Genomic DNA, 20,454 nt, shown 5'->3' on the forward strand with positions numbered 1-20,454 from the left:
TCTGAAGCAGGGGTGCCAACTTGAATAAAATATGGGGGGGGGGGAGGTAAGCCCCACCCCACATAATTGATCACATAACATAGTGCATGCACACCATTTGAATGACAATGTTCACCAACGTGGGGGGCAGCCCCTCAAATATTTTATTGGGAGGGCCAAAGACCCCTTGGCCCCTTGAAGTTGGCTCCTATGATCTAAAGAGAGCCTTTGGTGCATCCAAACACTTTAGGCATGCTCCTCAAAGTTTATCTACCTAACTGCAGCAACTAATGCGGCAATGGGAAGCATTCTGATGAGTCTCTCCAAATTTCTGGATTCCTTTTTTTAAATTGCAGCAGAGAGAAAGTATCAGAAGTCAAAATCAGAGCCACTGCCAGAGATTTCCGTGTACAGAAGTTTCACTAATGATTCTTTGGAGCCAATTCATTAATTTTGAAACTATATAACCAAGGATGTTAAACTAATATCCTCCATACAAAACATCATATGCCATCAGTAAGAAGCTTTATCAATACCAGCATCAAAGAGCTTCAAGCAGAAAGAATTATAGCATTTTCGACTCTGTGTACGTTTTCATTTTGTATACTTAATAGAAGTTAAAAAATACAGTAGTTAGTTAGATAATTTATTCTTACTGAGTGCTTGACAAACTGACTTGTACTTGTTTTGTTTGGGCTTGCAAATGCATCTGCTGTAGTAGCAATACTATTTTTATCAAGATTTCATGGGCATTTCAAGAGCATAAAGAGAGATGCACATACATTGAATATTTTCAGTATATTCTGTGGGAATGAGTCAGGACAAATGTCAGCAAGAAACGACTCACATCAGTAAAAAAATAAGCATCATGAAATATTATTCTGTATTACTGAATTGATAGTAAACAAAATTATTCAACATCTGCTAAATCATACTGTTCAGTCATTGTAACATTAATAGAAATCAATGTATCCTTTTAAAATCATCATTTTATTTAATACAAATGTGTTTTCCTGTAATTTATAAACATGATTTTCATGTTTTCCATCTAAAATTAGTTAACATCATCAAACTATAAAAAGCATTTTTAAGTATTTTAAATAAAGTACAGTTTGGAGATGATGTTGATAAAGTTTGGGAAACATAATAACAAAATAAGTAACAAAATACTTGATCTTCAATGGAAAAACCCACCAGACAGCAGTTTGAAAAAACAACTGGAGCTTACAAAATATCTACTGCATTTAAATCAATGAACCATTTCACATGGGCCCATTTCTGCTAGATTTTTCTTTACATGATTTTGCCCGTATTATGTGCCCATGATCATGTCAAGAAGGCACCATGTAAATGGTTCATTCTGTAGTGATTTTCACGGCTGCAGTAGCTATGCTAGTTTACATCTCTGGGTAATGTGGCAGGAGACCCATGAAGTGATGTCCCATGCTTTTTTTGTTACTTCATTTTAAAGTGAACAGCAACTACAGGCACCTCCCAAACTGAATCTGGCCACAGCATTGGGAGAATGATGCTTAATACCCACCCACTCACGTGTGGGTTCCAAAACTAAATTCCTGACAGACTTTTTTATCCTATGGGAAAGAAACATACAGGTACTATGTGGTTACCTGTCTGTTTCTCTGCACTGGGAAAATACTAACTTTAGAGGAGTAATTTGGGAATGTGGTGGAGAAGCCTCAACTTTCTTGAGCCCTGTAGTTGTTGCTACCACCACCACCACAGGAGTTGTAATCATGGATCTCCTGGTGTCTTCTACTTATCTGGCACATAGTATGCTATTCCACATAACTACATCACTGGAGACAGTTTGCATGAATGAAATGAAAAAAATGTCCATGTGAACCACCCATTCATCAGATACACACCTATGATTTGAAATTTCACTGCATGAATATATAGCTTTCTATAATAAATTAATTTAAATCGTCTATGCTATTTCCATTTTCTATTGGCAGGTTTTAAGGAATCTTTAAAGTTGGCTGAAATCATTATCTGTTTCGCACATACTTTTCCATCTTTGCAGTTCTCCAGAATCGGTAGTATTCCATATTTTAACAAAGGTCATCAGCCTTTTTCTAAAAGCAAACAAACACCAAGTTCAGTGTTAGAACTTCATTAAATGATCAGTTCATTAGTATTTAAATATCTCAGTAAAGAAGAATTAGACGAAGAAAGGCAAGGCCAATTTTTCTAACTAGACAAAGCATTATGAATGCATTTACATTTGATGTCACAATGGTGGTGTGGAAAGAAAAGAACATGGGGGGAATCCGCTAGAATACTTTAACGAAATGAAAGCTATGTTAAAAACACATATTTATATTTTTTACTGCAGAAAGTATTATTATTTAAAGTGAAAGCATAATCCAGCCTGTCCCATACATGTGTGCCAATGAGGAATCCCACACACTGGAGAAATATTTATTTTAACCTCACTTCCTACTATTGTGTGAATTTTCACACAGAAAATACTAGAATTAATATCTAATTCCTACAATAAAAAGTGCAATATACTACCCTGGGGTTATTCAGAAGACAAAAGCAAATTTTTGAAAACATTAGGGCAGGAGACACCAATATTTTTGGATGCATGGACACATTTGCAAACTGAATTGCTGTTGGCCCACAACCAAGCACACACTGCAACCCATTCTACTGGCCAGAAACAATGCTTCTTTTAAGTCTAATTTCAGCAAAAAGAGGGGGCCAAGTGGCCAATCAGGAAGGCCATTTGCGGGAGCACATATGTGCCCATAAGCACCCAAATGGCAACCCCTGCATTAGGGCCATAAAAACTGTGATTCTAAATTTTCTTCCCCTTTCAAGTTTGCAAATGGTAAACAGTTTAATCTTTTTTTATAGTGAATTATTACCAAACTATCAAGTTATTTAGGGTGTCAAGAAAGCATTGACCAAATTTAAATAGTGTTTAAAATGTATGAAAGAATGAATGAAGCATGTGTTTAACAGTTCCGTCTTGCCCTAGCCCTTTAAAGCAGTAATGAACAGTACTTGTTGGGACCTTTTTTAAGATGCACTAGTAATTTATTTTTCATTACTTTTTAGAAGTCTTCTAGGAGCACACACCCTGATTGTTTGCAAACATTTACAGGGAGGTGATACCACATCGCTGTTTAATGAACAGGAGTCCATCTGGAAGAGTCCTCAGTCCCAGAACTATTTCACTTACATTTCTGAATCCTCAATCCAAAATATAAATGTTATATTTAAAGCGAGACTTCCATATTACACCCCTATAGCTGTTTGAGACATGTGCTAATGGGTTGAAGAAGTGACATTAGCACTCTGTTGACATGGCTAGGATGGACCCTGAGCCATGCCGTGACTGGTTTTGGTTGTATCAGGTCATTTTTGCTACATCAGGCCATTATAAATAATGAGTAGTCATCACAATTGTTAAAGAAAAACATACAGTTCCCTAAAGAAGTTTTTTTCATTAACAGAATTCATGTTTAGCTCCTTAGACTGTAGGTTGTAATGACGTTAATGTAATTAAGCATTTAGGCACTTCTTGAAAATCTTTTAAATCTACTTTTTATGGCTGCTCAGAAAGGCTCTCCCAGATGATATATGTGAAAGTTTTATTACTAAGATGTCAATCAATCCATTCTCTAACCTTTTCATATTCTCTAATCTCTCTAGTTCTTTTGATTTGCGAGCTGCCTTTTTAAGAATTTCATCAGGAACATCTGCTAGTTTAGCAACGTTTAGCCCATAACTCTTTGTGGCAACTTCTCTTGTTATTTGATAAAGGAAAGTGACAAATTCAGGATTTTCTTCTGCTTCAGATCCTAGGAAAACAAAAAACAAAAACATACATTTGTATGAAGATGTCATAATTGAGTTCAGTATGGTTTATATTTTATTCATCTCAAAAACCTGGAAATCTTACTTCAAGTCAACCACTATACTGCGCTAGCTTTTCAATCATTTTAGTCACATTCGCTGGGTGACCTTTCACAGCTTAACCAACCCCACATGGTTGTGGCGAGGATAAAATGGTAAGTAGTATGCCACCTTGAGCTCCTTGGAAGAAAGATGTGATATGTGAAATGTATATTCATTCATATTTTTATATATATGTATGTATATGTATGTAAATTTGATATCATACCCCTTTCTTGTTCACGATCATCTTCATTCACCAAAAAAGCCATATGGTAATTCCCAACTTGTCTCGGGTAGGCCCTTTCTAATTCACACACTGGAGGATAATGGGTGACAAACAGCGTCAATGAACCAACCTAGAGAAATAAAATATATTAAGGCTTTAAAATATGCATACTTCCTATTTAGAGAAGGTGAGGGAGAGGAAGAGGGAACTGGGTTCAGTCCTAGTCATTTGACTGAATCAGCCTTAGTTGTCTTGACAGATGGTCTTTATCAAGAATGGGACAAGGTGTGAACCCTGCTCCTTCTCAATCCTCTGTGGCTTTTGTTACTGCTGATAATTGTATCCTGGACCAGTTCCACGGAATCTGTTTCAAGGGGAGGTGCACTGAGATAATCATCTGGGGACAACTCATTTTCACAACTTAAAGCCTTCCAAACTTAATGTTGGTGACACACTTTTTAGACATGCATCATTTTGCAACACAGTAATTCAGTTTTACTAGCAAACCATGGGGAGCGTTCGCACTTCACACTAACGTGTCACGACACACAGTTTGAAAAGCTCTGACTTAGATCATTCAAAGGGACAGATAATGCACTTACATCTCTAATAAAGTATTCCAGGGTAGCATAAGCAATTGCAATTCCATCATGTGTGCTAGTTCCTCTCCCAAGTTCATCTAAAATTACTAGTGAATTGGAAGTTGCTTTAGCAATTATATCAGCTGTTTCTGTCAGTTCTTCCATAAATGTGCTCTGACCTTTGAATATGTTGTCTGTGGCACCCATTCTGCAAAATAAAACAAAATTGTTCAGTATTATTAGAAAGTAATACAAATTAGAAAACCAGGAAGCACACACCATTCAGTTTTTAAAATTAAAAATGCATAAAGGATGAGTAAAAATCATCTGAACTTCTTTTACGTAATTTTGCTGCATCTGCTGTACATAAAAGTATTATCTGGTTACTGATGTACACAAAAAAGAACTCCAAAATATAAAAGTGTTTATTAATTTCAATGGGTCTACTCTGAGTAAAACTTAGTTGAATATCATCCCATGGTCTTCAAATATTTATTGCAAGAAAACAAGATGTATGCTCTCTTCCTGCAATTAATTTTACTATTTTGTTTTATATTTCTGCAAACTGCCTGAATGTTTTCTTACAATCATATAAATTTTGTTAAATAAATACTTTTTTGAGCCAGGATATGTTTTGACAAACTTTTCGTACTGAAGGTTTAAAATATTTAGTTATGCTTGATACTTCACTGGAAATTACATGAACATCTAGACAACAATGCAGATGTATACTGCCGTATGTGTTGCACCCTAACCATTTGTTAAACTAATTACATTCATGGAAACTTTTTCCCCAGGACTTCCTTAGCAGAAGTGGCCTTTATCTTTTAGCCATTTTCAGGAGCAGCTGTAAAAACAAATCTCTTTTGTCCATGATAAATAACAATTCTACTCTGGTCCAACAGTGATAAGTGGTCCAAATGATACACAAAAACCATTAGATAAGAAATGAACTTGCTTTTGGCATCTATTGTATATAGCACCGAGGTACAATATTACTTAGAATAAATACATTTAATCCTCATCAAAAATGTAAAAAGTAAACTATTAAGGCATCCGCTAATATACTCTTATTACTTGCTCTGTGTTTAAAAGCATTAAAAAAAATAATAATTGGGCACTTGAAAATAACTTTGCTGGCAAAGGTACTTCAGGAATGATGTATGTGTTAGTTCACTGCTGCTAAGACAAAACCAATTTGCCACCACCACAAGGCACTGGAAGTCAATCCCCAGCAAATTCCAGTTAGTATGCTACTCAACGACAACCAATTTGTTAGTACTTCATAGTTTTTCTTTCAGTTAATTCCAAAGAAGTAAAAAAGGTATTCTCTAGTATTAATTTACTCCCAAATATTGTATGTTTTCCTAGATTATGGTTGTTCTTCCAGGTCTCTAGTCAATTATTAGTGATACAATATTGTATGTTTTCCTAGATTATGGTTGTTCTTCCAGGTCTCTAGTCAATTATTAGTAATACATGTAGCAGATGAGGTCCCTTGTCACCCAAATTATTATAATTTTTCATCTCTCCCCACTATTACACATGCAGCAATACAGTTGCAAATTGCAAATTGTGCAGAGATCCAATTTAATTACTTATTTCAAGTGTTGATAAGAGACTCATCTGCACAGAGCAAATTCTATCTCGAAACAATTCAATAACTCCTGAGCCAACTAAATCACATTCCAGAGAATAAAGCATTTTGTACAATTATCAAACTTTAAATTCAATAGACAATTTAAAAAACCAAACACATTTTTCAGATTTTTTGTCTGCACCTATCAGACATAAAAAATATGCTTCTTTTTTATTAAAGTTACAAAAGAGGTATATCACTGCTGCCAGAATGTTTTTGATCCTATTAGATGATGTGCAACAGGGGCAGCATTGTTTAATTGACTTCTACATTTAGATTAGATAGCCTGTACAAGAAAATACACTCAACGGACACATCAAAGCACAAAGGGGGTAAATGATTACTTGCTATAACCCTAAATTATTAATATGAATTTTCAGCGATAATCACGAGCAACTTCATAAACTGAAACTCTGAAAACAAACAGCATTTAAGGAAATCCTAGTTTCAAAGCAAATTGCTGCATCATGCAGCAGGGAAAAGCAGGTCTGAATTGCACACTGGTCATGAGAGAACCTGCATACTCCTTAAGATCATTACAGACAGAAATATCATGTAATTAAAACATCCTGGAATCTGATGAGGTGGCAGTTGTGTCAAGTACATCACTTTAGCAGTCACTGTTAAATTTCTTTCTAACAATGAATTAAGTTGGCTGCAAGCTGATTTTCCACATAATCACAAATCTATTCCTGATTGGTGAGTTAAAAATGGCTCAAAGATCAAACTGAGTGTTGAACTGGGTCATTAGGAACCTTTGGTGACAGTTTCCAGCTACCACAAGGTAACTCTCACGGGAAATAGGACCATCCCACAAAACAGATGAAATGATGAGATGTAAATGGGAGACAGAAACATGTGGCCATGAAAAGGAGGAGACATGATAAGTAAATAAATGTGTTCCCTAAGTAGGTAGAGGATACACAGCCCAATGTGGAATCTGAGCCTTTAAGCATAACCCATCTTCATATTTCCAACTTTTCCACTGACCTTGAGTGCTAGAAACTTGCTCTTCTTTTCAAGAACGAAGCTATACACTGAGCCAATCAGCACACACAAATGATATTTTAAAAGAAATGTCTTATGAAGTGAAATTATAATTTACAAGATTACTTATCTTTAAAACATGAAGCTTTGACATCTCACCTGGTAAATATACCGGTCACAATACCAATTCTTGCTTCCTCAGCTGGTACATAGGAACCAATTTGTGCCATGACTGTGATCAATGCAACCTGCTTTATGTAAGAGCTCTTTCCACCCATGTTAGGTCCAGTAATTATCATTACCCTTTGACCGTCTTCCTGGAGAAAGGGAAACTATCATTAAAATACTTTTCAAAAGCAGGTAATTCAACAGTTCCAGGACTGCAACCTCTGGACCAATGTCAAGGGTAGACCCACCCAGAGCACACTGCAGTAATCCAACCTTGAGGTTCTAATGCATGAACAACTGTGGTCAAGCTACCTCTGGCATCCCCATTCCACACTTCCCAGATACATATTGAAGACATAAAGACACTCCACACAAAATTAGCTGTTCAATCATAATAATGTAGTACCAATAGGTCTTCTGGCAATCAATGTCAAAAGACAGCAAACTGGGAGAGACATACATATGGCATAAAAATATCAGGCACGACCCACACCTCAGCTGTCACCTGAGACAAAAATGACTTCCTCCTCTCCTCCACCCAGGAAGGGTTCAGTTCTATGCTAAATTGGATTCTCACTGTAGGGGCATGATACCATTTGTCTCTCACATCACTGCAGGCTACTTCCAGTTTCTGACACTGTAAATGGTCTAGAGAACTGTGCACAGTATTCCAAATGCAGCCACATCATAGATTTGTATAATGGCATTTTGATACTGGCAGTTTTACTGTATTTTCAATTCCTTTCCCAATGATCCCTAGCATGAAATAGCTGCCACACACTGGCATTCATTCAGCTATCCACTATCTGCTTTTTCAATAGGTTTCAATTATACACAATTTCACCAACACATGTAATGTCTCAGAACATAACCCTTGCATAAACAGGGGGCTGCCTGTAGCCCACTTATTCCTAATCTCTGCTTCCTGCTGCTTAACCAATTCCTGGCCCTACTCTTATTCCATGACAGTTAAGTTTACCGTACTTGGCAGTCTTTCGTAAGGTACCCTGTCAAAAGCTTTTTGAAAGTCCAAGCACAGTATGAAATTAAGAAACCATGTTCAGTGTCTTTTTAGTCTACTGGGGGGGGTTTAGGGGGCTAATCCACACCAAAAACATGGTGTTGTGGAAGAAGAAGAAGAAGAAGAAGAAGAAGAAGAAGAAGAAGAAGAAGAAAAAGAAGAAGAATTTGGATTTGATATCCCGCTTTATCACTACCCGAAGGAGTCTCAAAGCGGCTAACATTCTCCTTTCCCTTCCTCCCCCACAACAAACACTCTGTGAGGTGAATGGGGCTGAGAGACTTCAAAGAAGTGTGACTGGCCCAAGGTCACCCAGCAGCTGCAGGTGGAGGAGCGGGGACGCAAACCCGGTTCCCAAAATTATGAGTCTATCGCTCTGAACCACTACACCACACTGGCTCTCTTACTGATAAATGTGTATTTACTGATACTTACTGATAAATACTGATGCTGATACTTACTGATAAATGTGTATCATTTGGAACATACTGCTCTTGCTCTCCCAATAACACATCAATCACAGGGTGCTTCCCATTTTTTATCATTATCTCTGACCTTCCATCTTTTATGACAGGTCTGAAAAGAAAATTATGTTACAGCATGTTAGATGGAGTTTGGGGTGAGGCATCTGAAACCAGACTCTTGCTTTTTTGAAACTGAATCAATCGGGCCACAATCTACAGGAAATGTAAATCAATCCATCCTACCCAGGAACTATACTGTCTAATCTTTTGAAGCATCACTATGTGTCCTCAAATATGACAAACATACGTTTGACAGTACTCCTTTTTGTAGTCTAGTTTAAAAAAAATATATCAACAAAGCTAACCGTAATATTCTACCATTGTTTAGACAGTGATTACCTGCAGTAGTCTCCTTGTTTGGCAACCTCAGCCAGGGAAAATATACAGTCCACAGTTGCTAAGTGACCCACAGCTTTAGATATTGTGTAGTAATGGTCGTTAAAATCACTATACAGAGGTAAATGGGGGGGTGGAGAGAGAAAGACGTGAATAAAATATTAATATGAATAAAATGTTGAACTCCGTGGCAGCACAGGATAATGTTTTAAAATATTGCTATATAAAGTTCCTATATAAAGGTTTGGACCAGCACTTTTTTGGGGTAAAAACTGAAAATAAAAAAGAGATGCTGGTACTCATATATGTGCAGTGGGTGTCAGCAAAAAATGGCTGCAGAAAAAAAAAGGTGCTGGTACTCTACTAAGAAGAGCTGTGTGTGTGTGTGTTTCTGTCTCTGTTTCACTCACACACAGAGACAGAGAGAGAGAACACCCTGGTTGGGACTATTCTTTAAAGGACAAACAAAATTAAATTAGACCATATGGAAAGGGTATATTAACAGTGCAATGAGGACTGCCAAAAGATGAAGAATTTATTGCATTAAAATAAGTATTTGCCCTCCTCTTATGAATTACTACTGCAAGACATTCGTGATATCAGGTGACACATTCTTCTTTTGTAGCATGTCAAGCCAAGTGATTGATGGTAGACGCTATACACAAACTAAAAGGGACAACAGGCCCTGCCTGCAGACTTACATACTAAAGATTGCCTAAACTTTCCATTTGTTAGGCAAGAAAGCAGGAGTAGGAATAGCTGGCAAAGCAGTGGCTGAGTCAGGGCTATGTGGGTGCACCAGTGGAGCCAATCCTGCACTCTTGCCAGTGCACCCACACTGTCCTGGCTTAGCTGCAGCCCTGACACACACACACCCTGCCCAATCCAGGTAAGCAGGAGCAACACTGCTGTTGGAATGGCACCACCCCACCATACCAGTGCCTCATGCTTTCTTCTCTAACAGACTTTGTACCATTGCAGTCTTTCTTTAAGAGCAGAACCTACCTCATATTGATCTGCAGCACTCTGTGCTAAGGTAGAGCTGTGTTACCCAGCTCTTCTGGCAGCTCCTCTCTGCCATTAGGGGGGAAGAATATGTTAAGTGTTGCCAGCAATACATGAGTGATGGTCCTGAGGCATAGCTGCTGTTTTTCTTCAACTGTTGTAGAAGTTGTCTGGGTACAACAGTGCCATTGGTGGAAAGAGGTGGACAGTCTGTCACTATAATTAATTTCCTAATGACATTCTAAAAGTCTTTTACTAGAGAAATGTCACATTCTTAAACTGAAAGTTCTTTTGACTTTGCTATTGTGCTATTGTGTTGTTCGTCAGGAGGCAAAGAGGGACATCTGCTCTGGGCTTCACAGTTAGTGCCCATGGCCAACAGCGCCACTGCCCCCCCCCCCATCTGCCTGGCAAGACTCTCCAACTCTGCCCTTTCTAGGGAAACGCAGGAAGGGGGGAGGTGGAGGGCTTTGCCAGCACTGCCACTGCAACAGCAGCAACAAGAGAAAAAAATGTAAGGGGGTAGGGGGAGATCACTTCTGCTAAAGTAGTGGCAAATCCTCTCCACTACCAGCAAAAAGTAAGCTGGGGAGAGGAAGAGATCCCCCACTACAATGAAGAGGAACGACAGCAGAGACAGGAAGGATATGAAGGGGTACACATAGTGTAATCTGCTCTGGATTCTGCACTCCTTAGGGACAGTCCTATTTTGGTTTAATTCTGTTGATTATCTTAGGTTACTAGAGTGCACTGCTATAACTAGAGACACACTAGCATCTATTTCAGGTGGATCATCTCAAGAAGGGCTGTAGCTCACATATACAGAAGTTTCCAGGTTCAAACTCCATCATCTACCTGAAATTCTAGAGGGGTGATGTCAGTCAATGTAGACAATGCTAGGCTAGATGAACCAATGGTCTGACTCAGGCTTCCTCAACCTCAGCCCTCCAGATGTTTTGAGACTACAATTCCCATCATCCCTGACCACTGGTCCTGCTAGCTAGGGATTATGGGAGCTGTAGGCCAAAAACATCAGGAAGGCCGAGGTTGAGGAAGCCTGGTCTGACTTATAAGGCAGCTTCTGGTGTTCCTATGACCAATTAGGCTACCCTTTACTTACTTTATAAAAACTGTAAAATGTGATAGAAGTACTCAAATGGGTCGTGGCAGTTCTGCCTCTATTTTAAATATAACCACCTTTCGAAGTTCAGGTAAGCCTATAAGCAAGGCAAACTACACATCAGACGCTTCAATAATAATAATACGAATTGTAAGCTTTATAGTTATATTTTGTAACCTACTTTATAATCTTATTTCAATAGAAAAAACTGAATTTGTAAACTCACTCTAAAAAGCGTAGCCATTCAGCACTGCAGTCAAGGACTAGCTGCTCACGTAGCTGATTCAAATGCCTGTAATTTTCTACAATAAAAGGAGTGTGGAAGCGGCTGACTGCTTTTGTGCTATAAGAGAAAACCAAATAGGAAATCAAGGTTACTAAGCAATCAGTTATGTAGCAATATGCAAAAATCAGACCAGTTCTTTTTTTAGGACCAGTACACAAATTAATTTTTTTCTGCACAGAGGTAAAGAAAGAGAGAGCGATCCATACTATCTGAAGTGGAAATGTTCTTGACAAAGCAGCTGCTGCTCATATCTGCTCAAATACTTTACTTGCAGTAAACATACCATTGTGCATCAAGCAAAAAAAACAAAACATTTTTACTTCATGGAGGTTCCCTTCTTATAGTCAAAATGTAACATGAGAAGCAGTCACAATTCCCTATTGTGAACACAATGTACCAGCAACTAAATCTACACAGCACTGTAACTTTACATTAACAGTTTTCAGGAAAGCAGGATAAAAAGAAATGAAGAGGAATGGGTATTGAAGGCTGCATGGAGAGAGATGCTAGACAAAGATTGGTCCATTTTGTTTACCTACCTGGTTTAGCCATATGTAGAATCTATTACATAAGAGCTTCTTAAGAACATTTAACTCATTCTACAATGTTTATAATAGCCAAATATTTGATTAGAGCTTTTTCAGTGATCACCAAAATGTTCAAGTTTTCAGTTGGGTGGTTGTCATTTTTTTAAGTCCTTGAAAAAACAGTAAATCCTCCCCCCCCCCCCCCGTCTTCACATTTGTACATGGAAGTAATTCCAAGTTCTGTTGTGTAAGCCCAAGTAAATGTAGCCTTGGGTCCTCAGATTGGGCACTGCTGAGTGTACAATTTAGCATGTATTAGAAACTGGGCTTTTACTGTTCCAGCTCCAGTCCTCTGGAATCAGTTATCACCTGGATTTAGACAACTGCCTAGTCTCTTGATATTTAGGCAACTATTGAAAACATTTTTTGCTTCAGAAGACTTTCCCTGAAGTGTGACTCAGTAATTTTATGGCCTCTTAATTGTACAAATACTACAATCTCATATTCTAAATAAACTATAAAATATACATATTATGTTGTGAAAGCAGTTAAACAAGCTTAGTGTTGCTAAGAAAGTAAGTGCTGCATATGTTTCAATACTTCCCAAAAGAGAAAGGATAATCATTCTTTAACTATTTCTCTATTTCTTGTTGCTTTTTCAAAACTGCTCTTTCAAACACAAAATGAAAAAGGAGCAGCTGTCCCAGTTCAGTTGCACAGATCTGTATGTAATGTTTAGTGAGGCCTTTCAGACATCTCAGGTATTTCTAAACTAACAACTTAAACCTTTATCTACCTGTTTTTAGGCCAAAGATAGTGTCTCTCGCTGCAATCTAGATAGCTTGCATTTACTTTTATTTCCATAGACTCTCTAATCCAAATTGGAGTTCTAGTTGAGAAAAATAATAATTATGCTACCACTAAAAACTGTTCTTATGTATTATATTTTGAATTGGGGGGGGGTGTTTTCCTACTCCCCCCCCCCGAAAAAATGCTCCAATCTGTGTCCTTGAAAGTTGACATGTAACAGAACACACAACATAGAATCTTAGAATAGAATTCTAGAGTTGGAAGAGACCCTGAGGATCATCTAGTCCAACCCCCTGCAATGCAGGAATATGTAGCTGTCCCATACGGGGATCAGACCTGCAACCTTGATCTTATAAGCACCACACTCTAACCAACTGAGCTGTCTTTCTACAGCACTGAAATCTAACTGACAGACACAGAAAGTTACTAGTGATTTCCTATTTCTTTTGACAAGGCACCCAGGCCTTGAATATACTCAATGCAGATATTCACATTGGTGGCATGTTATGAACCTAAGACAGCTCCCTCCCTGCCCCCATTCTTTGATTGTGACATGTATATCCTGCTCTTACATGGGCAGCAGTTTCTCATTCAGACTACACTTGTTTATCTTCACTAATATTACAGCATTTGGTGTTCCCAGACAATTCACCAGGCTCCTTCTGAAAGAGTTCTTTATATCTGCTTACACTTACATATATGCTTCTGAAACACAAAACCAGCAAACACAAGACACTGAAACAAAACGGGAAGATTGCCCAATGCATGTAGCACATGGATCAAGAACCTTTTGTTTTTCATGATAGTTTCTTGATTGGTACTCTTATCATTTTCATGAGCTTTTGATATGAGCACATGCTCCTAGATTCAATTTTATTTTTTTTGAATCAAAATAATCAATCAATTCTATGCTAAGAGACCTTTAGAGAAATCAAATTTATTCAGAAATAGGCTTCTACTGCTTTCTGTGTAAAATACATATTCCTTCCCTTCTTTGGTAACCCTGATTAAGCAAAGAAGTCCAATGGCAATTAGTAAACAGAGCCCTTGTGATCTAGCATAACATTTCAAGAATATAATTCCAGAGGATGCTTTGACTGGGTGAAATACCTCAGGCTTTAATTCAGTCCTAGATTAAATTACCAGCTGGATGACTAGACATCATGTATGTTATAATATTTATTTTTTGCTTTAACATCAGATCCATTTCAGCTTACAAAGTTTAACTTGTTATGAGATGTACATACTATTTTTAAAGGGAAAATATTTAAGTAGTAATAAAAGATTTTAATTCCTCGCTGTGAATTAGTGGGAGCAAAGTCACACTGAAGTCTATGGGATGTACCTGCACATAACAGATGACAGGACTGCATTCTCAGTATAAAAAATAAAAGGAAGAAGGAAATCAGTTTATCTACCTCAAACGTTATGTTACATTATGAACATCCACACATTATAAATGGAAGCTCCATGAAAGTAGAAAAACGTATTAACTAAGATTATATATAAATGATGAGAACACAGCTGTCCAAATATATGTCAGATTCTTTTGATGGGAAAATAGCCCTGAATTTAGTAAGGAATCTGACTACATTATGTGACTGAGTAAAGTACTGCAGACATACATGGAATTCCTGCACCTACAGATATATTACTGTTAGGCCTGACTACAGCTTTTGAGCGGTCCTTAACAGACTCCCCATGGCTACTGCATCTTAAACCCTTCCTCATGGCAATACTCCACTGTAGTGCTGACTGGTCCACAAGCCTGCAAAGAGAGCATGGCAGGAGGCTGGCAACTGTCTCACCACTTCCCTGTGATGCAGTGCTTACTGGGCGGAGAAGAAATTTTCCTGATGGTGGTGATTCTGCAATGGGCTGCTGCCACCAAGTAAGCAAGCAGGCAAGCAGGAATGAAGCTGACTCACAGTGGCAAGTGAACTGACCACCGTCAGGCAAACCAAGGAGTCAGCTTGAAGTGGTGACTGGCCGCTGCTGGGGACCTCTGTGTCCATAGGACCAGGTAAAGCAACATGCCTAGTGGGCTGTACTGGCATGTGTAGAAACCTGGAAATGCCCCCTTTGCCATGTGCTGATGCCAAGACTGATTACTGTACCTAAGAGTATTAGATACTGATTTAGAGTTTGCAAAGGTGTATTTAAAAACATTCATCCAACCCCACCATTCAGAACTTTAAGGTGCTTTCATGCAAATCATCTTCATCATTAACGTAAATAAAATTAATGGTAATCATATTGCAAATTACATTATCTTTACATACCTGCTAACTTTAATCCAATCATATGGTACAGAAGATAAAAGTGAATTCTTGACTTCAATCTGAAACTAAAATATCTCTGCATTACTATTATTGTTATCATTGTTATTATTTATTCCATACTATCCCACCCTTCACAATCCATGGGCTCCTGGGAGGAAAAGCAAGATACAAACATATAATGCATTCACATAAAGAAAAATTAAGTTGTACAAACCCTCTTGTTTGAACTACAACATTCCACAGTCCTAATATTTTACAGCAAAATACCAAAATCTTGCCACTGAGATTATTGCAGCCATCAATAGATGGCCCAACAAATTGTTATGTAAAATATCCTAGTCAAGTTTCTTCCCATGCTACCTCTTGTTACTACTTATGGTTTAACTTATCTGTTATAATGTCAGATTGTATAGCTAAAAGTGTGTGTGCTTATTTATTTATTGGATTTATATCCCACCCTTCTTCCAAAGGAGCCCAGGGCAGCAAAGTGGGTATCAAGTGTTACCTACTTTTAAAAACGATTCTCAATGCAAAAGCCAGAGAGCTGAGCTTATATCTATCTCACTTGTTCTTTGTTTACCCTTGAAAAAAAAGCTTTATCAACAGAAGATAATCTCTTTATATATGACTGTATCTAATATCTCGGATTAGAATGACAGTAGCAGGAAAAATGATTTGGAGTTAATGCACCTCTATTGGTTGCAAGTCGGCCCATTGGTTGGAAAACAGGTGTCCGGTTCAGAAATGGGGGCTAGGAAAATCAATGTAGCAAAGTGATATGGCAATTCAATGTTATGTATAATTTGGCATTTGATAGTCATCATACAAATCACGCATCTTTTGTCAAACTGACTGAAAAGGATTGTGTATCAACTATTTAGCTGCTGTCCTTCTATTTGCATTCCATTCAAAACATTTAAGCAGCATAAACAGCAGTAAAGATTAACCTTTCTACTAGCAAGAAATCCAAATGATCTTTCACAAAAAAATGCACTTCATTTCTTTTATATAGGATATCAATACAACATCGGGGGAAAACATTTCTAAGCTGTTTAGCTTGCAGAAGCATTATTTATTCTGACAGCATATAACCTGCCTACCTAAAGATGAGTAAGAGGATCATTTTCTCACTTTTGAAGATGGGTTGGCAGTCTTACCCTTGTTTTGTCTTTTTATTATTTCCAAATCCTTTATTATATTGTATGGGTTCACTAATTAACCAATTCAGTTGCACTATAATTTATTATCATCTGTGCTCAAGCAAGCTTTAATTTGGTAATCTATATGCTACTCTTAAATCGGTCTGATGAATTTCTCTTGAAGTAGCCAACAAGATTCTTGGAGAATACTCTCTCAACCATTATCTGTGAAAGTTGGTAATAGCTATATGGCAGAGATTGGCTGGATTTGTCAGATCACTGGACAATATCATTGTTGGAGGGGAATGTACTTTCTGACTGAAAGGAGGCAGCAGTAATATCCCAATTTAATATAAACTAGTCTCTCTACTTGTGGGTAATGTGCCTCTTCATGCAGTGCTTGGGAGGCCCTTTTTATTAACCCAGGTCAATGGGAACAAATACGAATTCCCCAGCAGCTTAAGAGGTTCTAGTCTTTGAAGCTATGTCTGCTGACAAATGAACACTTGAACAAAATGTGACAAGAGAAAATATGAAGCAAATATTCAACTTACTGCTTGTCCTGACACCGTAACATAATCCTTAGAGGGACAATTTAGGATTCTTCGTATATCCTGAAGGTGTAACTGGATCTGAGAGTGAACTTCCTGAATCTCATCCTTCCTCTTTCTTATTAAGGGAAATTCTTCAAGATCTTTGAACAGTTGGGTTTTGTCTCCACTTCTAAGTATAGAGAATCCAACAGTTAAGATAGACACCCCCCAAAAGTACACACATTCCTTAATACTAACAAAAAAAGTACAGTATTTACATTCGTAACAAGAATAATATGTTACCAAATATATGTAATACTAACACACACATTAGTAAAAGAACAAACTCCATTACCTTTCAGATTAAGAACAATATTTTAAGTGCATAAATAAAGCAAACTAAAGAAATAAACAATTTTGTTTCACTTGCAGGGATTACAGTCAAAGTACGGTAACTTTATGACATTTCAAAGCAATGCTGTAAACCGGGATATATAGCGTTTGATGTACAGAATGTAATAATAAAAAGAAACCAGTTAGTATAACTATTGTTCCCTGCCCCAGGAATTTATGGTGAAGATTAAGAAATATTATTAAGAAACACTCAAGAAAACTAACTGCTCAAGGTTAAAAATGGACAGCTTAGAAACTGAACAATCTTTCAGTTCAGTAGAATTTATTCTATATTCACTTTCCATACTAACTGCACATTGAGTGTCTATGCTAGGTGGCTACTGTCAAACCAGTGGGTTCAAAGGCCTTTGACTGAAGGTAAGTGATGGGGCAACAGGGTAGCAGTAGTGGTGTCCAGGTAGCATGGCCAGGACAGAGGATTACAAGACCTTCTGTAAGAGCCATTCATTAATATTACATAAGACTATTGTACCATGCTTATATAACAATTTAGACTGCAATCCTAACCCTATTTACCTGGAAATAAGCCCAACTGAATTCAGTACAGCTTATTTTTGATTAAACGTGGAAAGACTGCACTGTTACTTACTTTGCTGCTGCTTCATTAAGCATGCTTATATACTTCTTTGTTGAACAAAGCAATTCTGGAATTTCCAAAAGACTCTTCTGTAATAAAGGTGTTTGAACCTGAGTATGTATAGCCGGAACCAGTGCTGTGATTGTTGTTTCCAACTGAGAGAGTGTGCTGACTACCAGATAGAACTCTTGAATGGAACACTGAAATTAGAAACAATTGTAACTTCAAGGCTAATGTTTTCAAAATTAATGTTCCTTAGTTTCCTCCCAATTTTGGACATTCATTGAAATATATGCACCCTGATTATACTTGCTGCTGGTATCACAATGGGAAGGGAACTTACATACATGCGATGCAGTCAAATTGGTGTCGTTTTAATAATGTATAAATTAGCATGTCAATAATATTTTAATTTGTATTTTAATGCATAGCCTGAAACTGTAGGCCTACTACTCTACAGCATTATGAGGCAACTTGCTCAGCAAAGACTGAAGGAATCCATATTTTTTTATTAATCACATGAACAAAATACTTTTCTCAAGACACTGCTAATACTGAAACTGATTTAACCCTCCACTTAATGGTGGAATTCAAACATACTGCAACACGGCTGGGTCAGTCAGCGTATCAACCATTGAAGTGTGAATTGCCATGCAGTGTTTCAGGGCCATCTTGTCTGAATTAAATGAAAACAGATGTTGTGTACTCTTTCACCCCAATGACTTGTTTGTAGCTTCTTCTTTTTTACTGGAAAAGGGAGGGTCTCAATAAAGGCTTAAAAAAAAACTTTTGGGTAGTATTATGCTTAGTAATCAGGTATTTTATTTCAGGTATATATTTGACCCTGGGACTAGATTTACAGTGTTAATTTTTCTACTAATGTAGGGTTAAATTATCTCCTTCCTTTCAATGTATGAATCTTAAACCTAAATTTCAAGGAAAAAATGCCAGTTTAAAACCATATTTTAATATAATAGAATATAGTATTAATCATTTGTAGCTCCCCCCCTTTTTTTTTTACCTTTTTGTGATAAATACTACAGAGTCCTCGTTCAACATCTGGCATCTTACATAGAAGGTGCTTTATTTGGCCAAAGACACTCGATTCTGATAGGAGAACCTCCGACACCGCATCAAGTCGAGAATTAATTTCACTGTTAAAAAAGGATTATTTTACTACAGGTTGAATGTTCTCTACAATATAAGAATTTCAGGATCTCTGTCTGGATCACCCCACTTAAGTGGGCTGAGTAGATAGAAGGCAAAGTTACATAAAGCAGCAAGTTTCTTAAAAGATCTTCAACACCATCAGAAAACAGTTTACAATGAAAATATTTAACCCAGAATAACCTTTGCTTATTCTGTGGATTTATATTCCCCACTGGCCACAGCATACACTCTTTCTTAGTTAACTAGGGGCTGTACCACTGCTCACTCTGCCTGCTAACACCCCTGCAATTCCCTCCACATTAAAGCCCTAGAGCTTCCCCTTAACACAACATGCAACTGTTAAGCTTGCATTTCACTTTCCCAACCCCGTTTCTGAAGCCGCTTCTCTCTTCTAGTCTGCAATCCCCCTTTGCACCCATTTCCATCTTCACCCCCATGTCCATGCCTCCTCCTCCTTTTGTGCACCCTCCCCTTGCGCACACACGCGCGCGCGCACACACACACACACAGTAGCTTACTGCATCTTTTTCCTCTAGCACATTGCAACCATGAAGCATTGTTTTCACCTTCTGTCCAATTCTTAAGTGGCCATTCCTTCCTGTTCTTCAGATTCTTTCATGGCCCTGCTTTCATCTTTAACCCCAATCCCATACCTCCAACCTTCTCCTTTTTTGCAACCTCCCTTGCACACCCATTTGCACCTTCAGTCTCTTTTCTCAACTCTCCTTTGCACATAGAGCACCCCTATTTCCATGCAATGTCCTGTCTCCTATTCTGCAGCTCCCTTTGCATGCGCACACGGCCATGATGATATAAGTTACTGTATCTTTAAGATGAATAGACTAACCCTAAATTCCTACACTGAATCTAGAACATCATGTTGAAGACAACACATGATACCAGAAGTGAAACATACTGTAGCACAGTATTATGGAGTATCTGAGGGCTCCACTTCCTTTATTTCTCAAACATGAAGCAGCTGGGGAACGGAAGAGGGTGAAGTTTAAAACAGTCTTTCCCCCCCCCCCCCTTACCCTGTTCTTCCCTTCAGGGATATAGAGACACTCAAGAGTTTTTAAAAACAAACCAATTTTAACAAGAAGAAATAGCAGAGATGGGTACAATGCAGCAGCTAACACTTTCCCCCACTCCCTTATTGGGGTACTCAAACTTTGTTTTTAAACATTCATTTCCCCAACC

The 20,454-nt window shown here is 37.8% G+C and overlaps 1 protein-coding gene across 2 annotated transcripts in view; it reads right to left on the reverse strand.

Annotated features, from left to right (window-relative positions):
• Positions 1–606: 606 nt before the first annotated feature.
• The window catches only part of MSH3 (mutS homolog 3), a 53,789-nt gene continuing 33,941 nt past the window's right edge, over positions 607–20,454 (reverse strand). For both annotated transcript variants that reach the window (XM_083403708.1, XM_083403707.1), the window contains 12 exons: positions 19,106–19,238; positions 18,097–18,284; positions 17,115–17,283; positions 15,422–15,486; positions 11,743–11,859; positions 9,395–9,502; positions 8,993–9,107; positions 7,502–7,659; positions 4,738–4,924; positions 4,136–4,265; positions 3,638–3,812; positions 607–2,075 (listed from right to left, as the gene is read on the reverse strand). In XM_083403708.1, the coding sequence (XP_083259834.1) occupies positions 1,970–2,075; positions 3,638–3,812; positions 4,136–4,265; positions 4,738–4,924; positions 7,502–7,659; positions 8,993–9,107; positions 9,395–9,502; positions 11,743–11,859; positions 15,422–15,486; positions 17,115–17,283; positions 18,097–18,284; positions 19,106–19,238 (1,651 nt within the window). In that variant the 3' untranslated portion in view covers positions 607–1,969. The remainder of the gene's footprint in view (positions 2,076–3,637; positions 3,813–4,135; positions 4,266–4,737; positions 4,925–7,501; positions 7,660–8,992; positions 9,108–9,394; positions 9,503–11,742; positions 11,860–15,421; positions 15,487–17,114; positions 17,284–18,096; positions 18,285–19,105; positions 19,239–20,454) is intronic.

Source organism: Podarcis tiliguerta, assembly GCF_965153285.1.
Source record: "Podarcis tiliguerta genome assembly, chromosome: 11".
Lineage (NCBI taxonomy): Eukaryota > Metazoa > Chordata > Lepidosauria > Squamata > Lacertidae > Podarcis > Podarcis tiliguerta.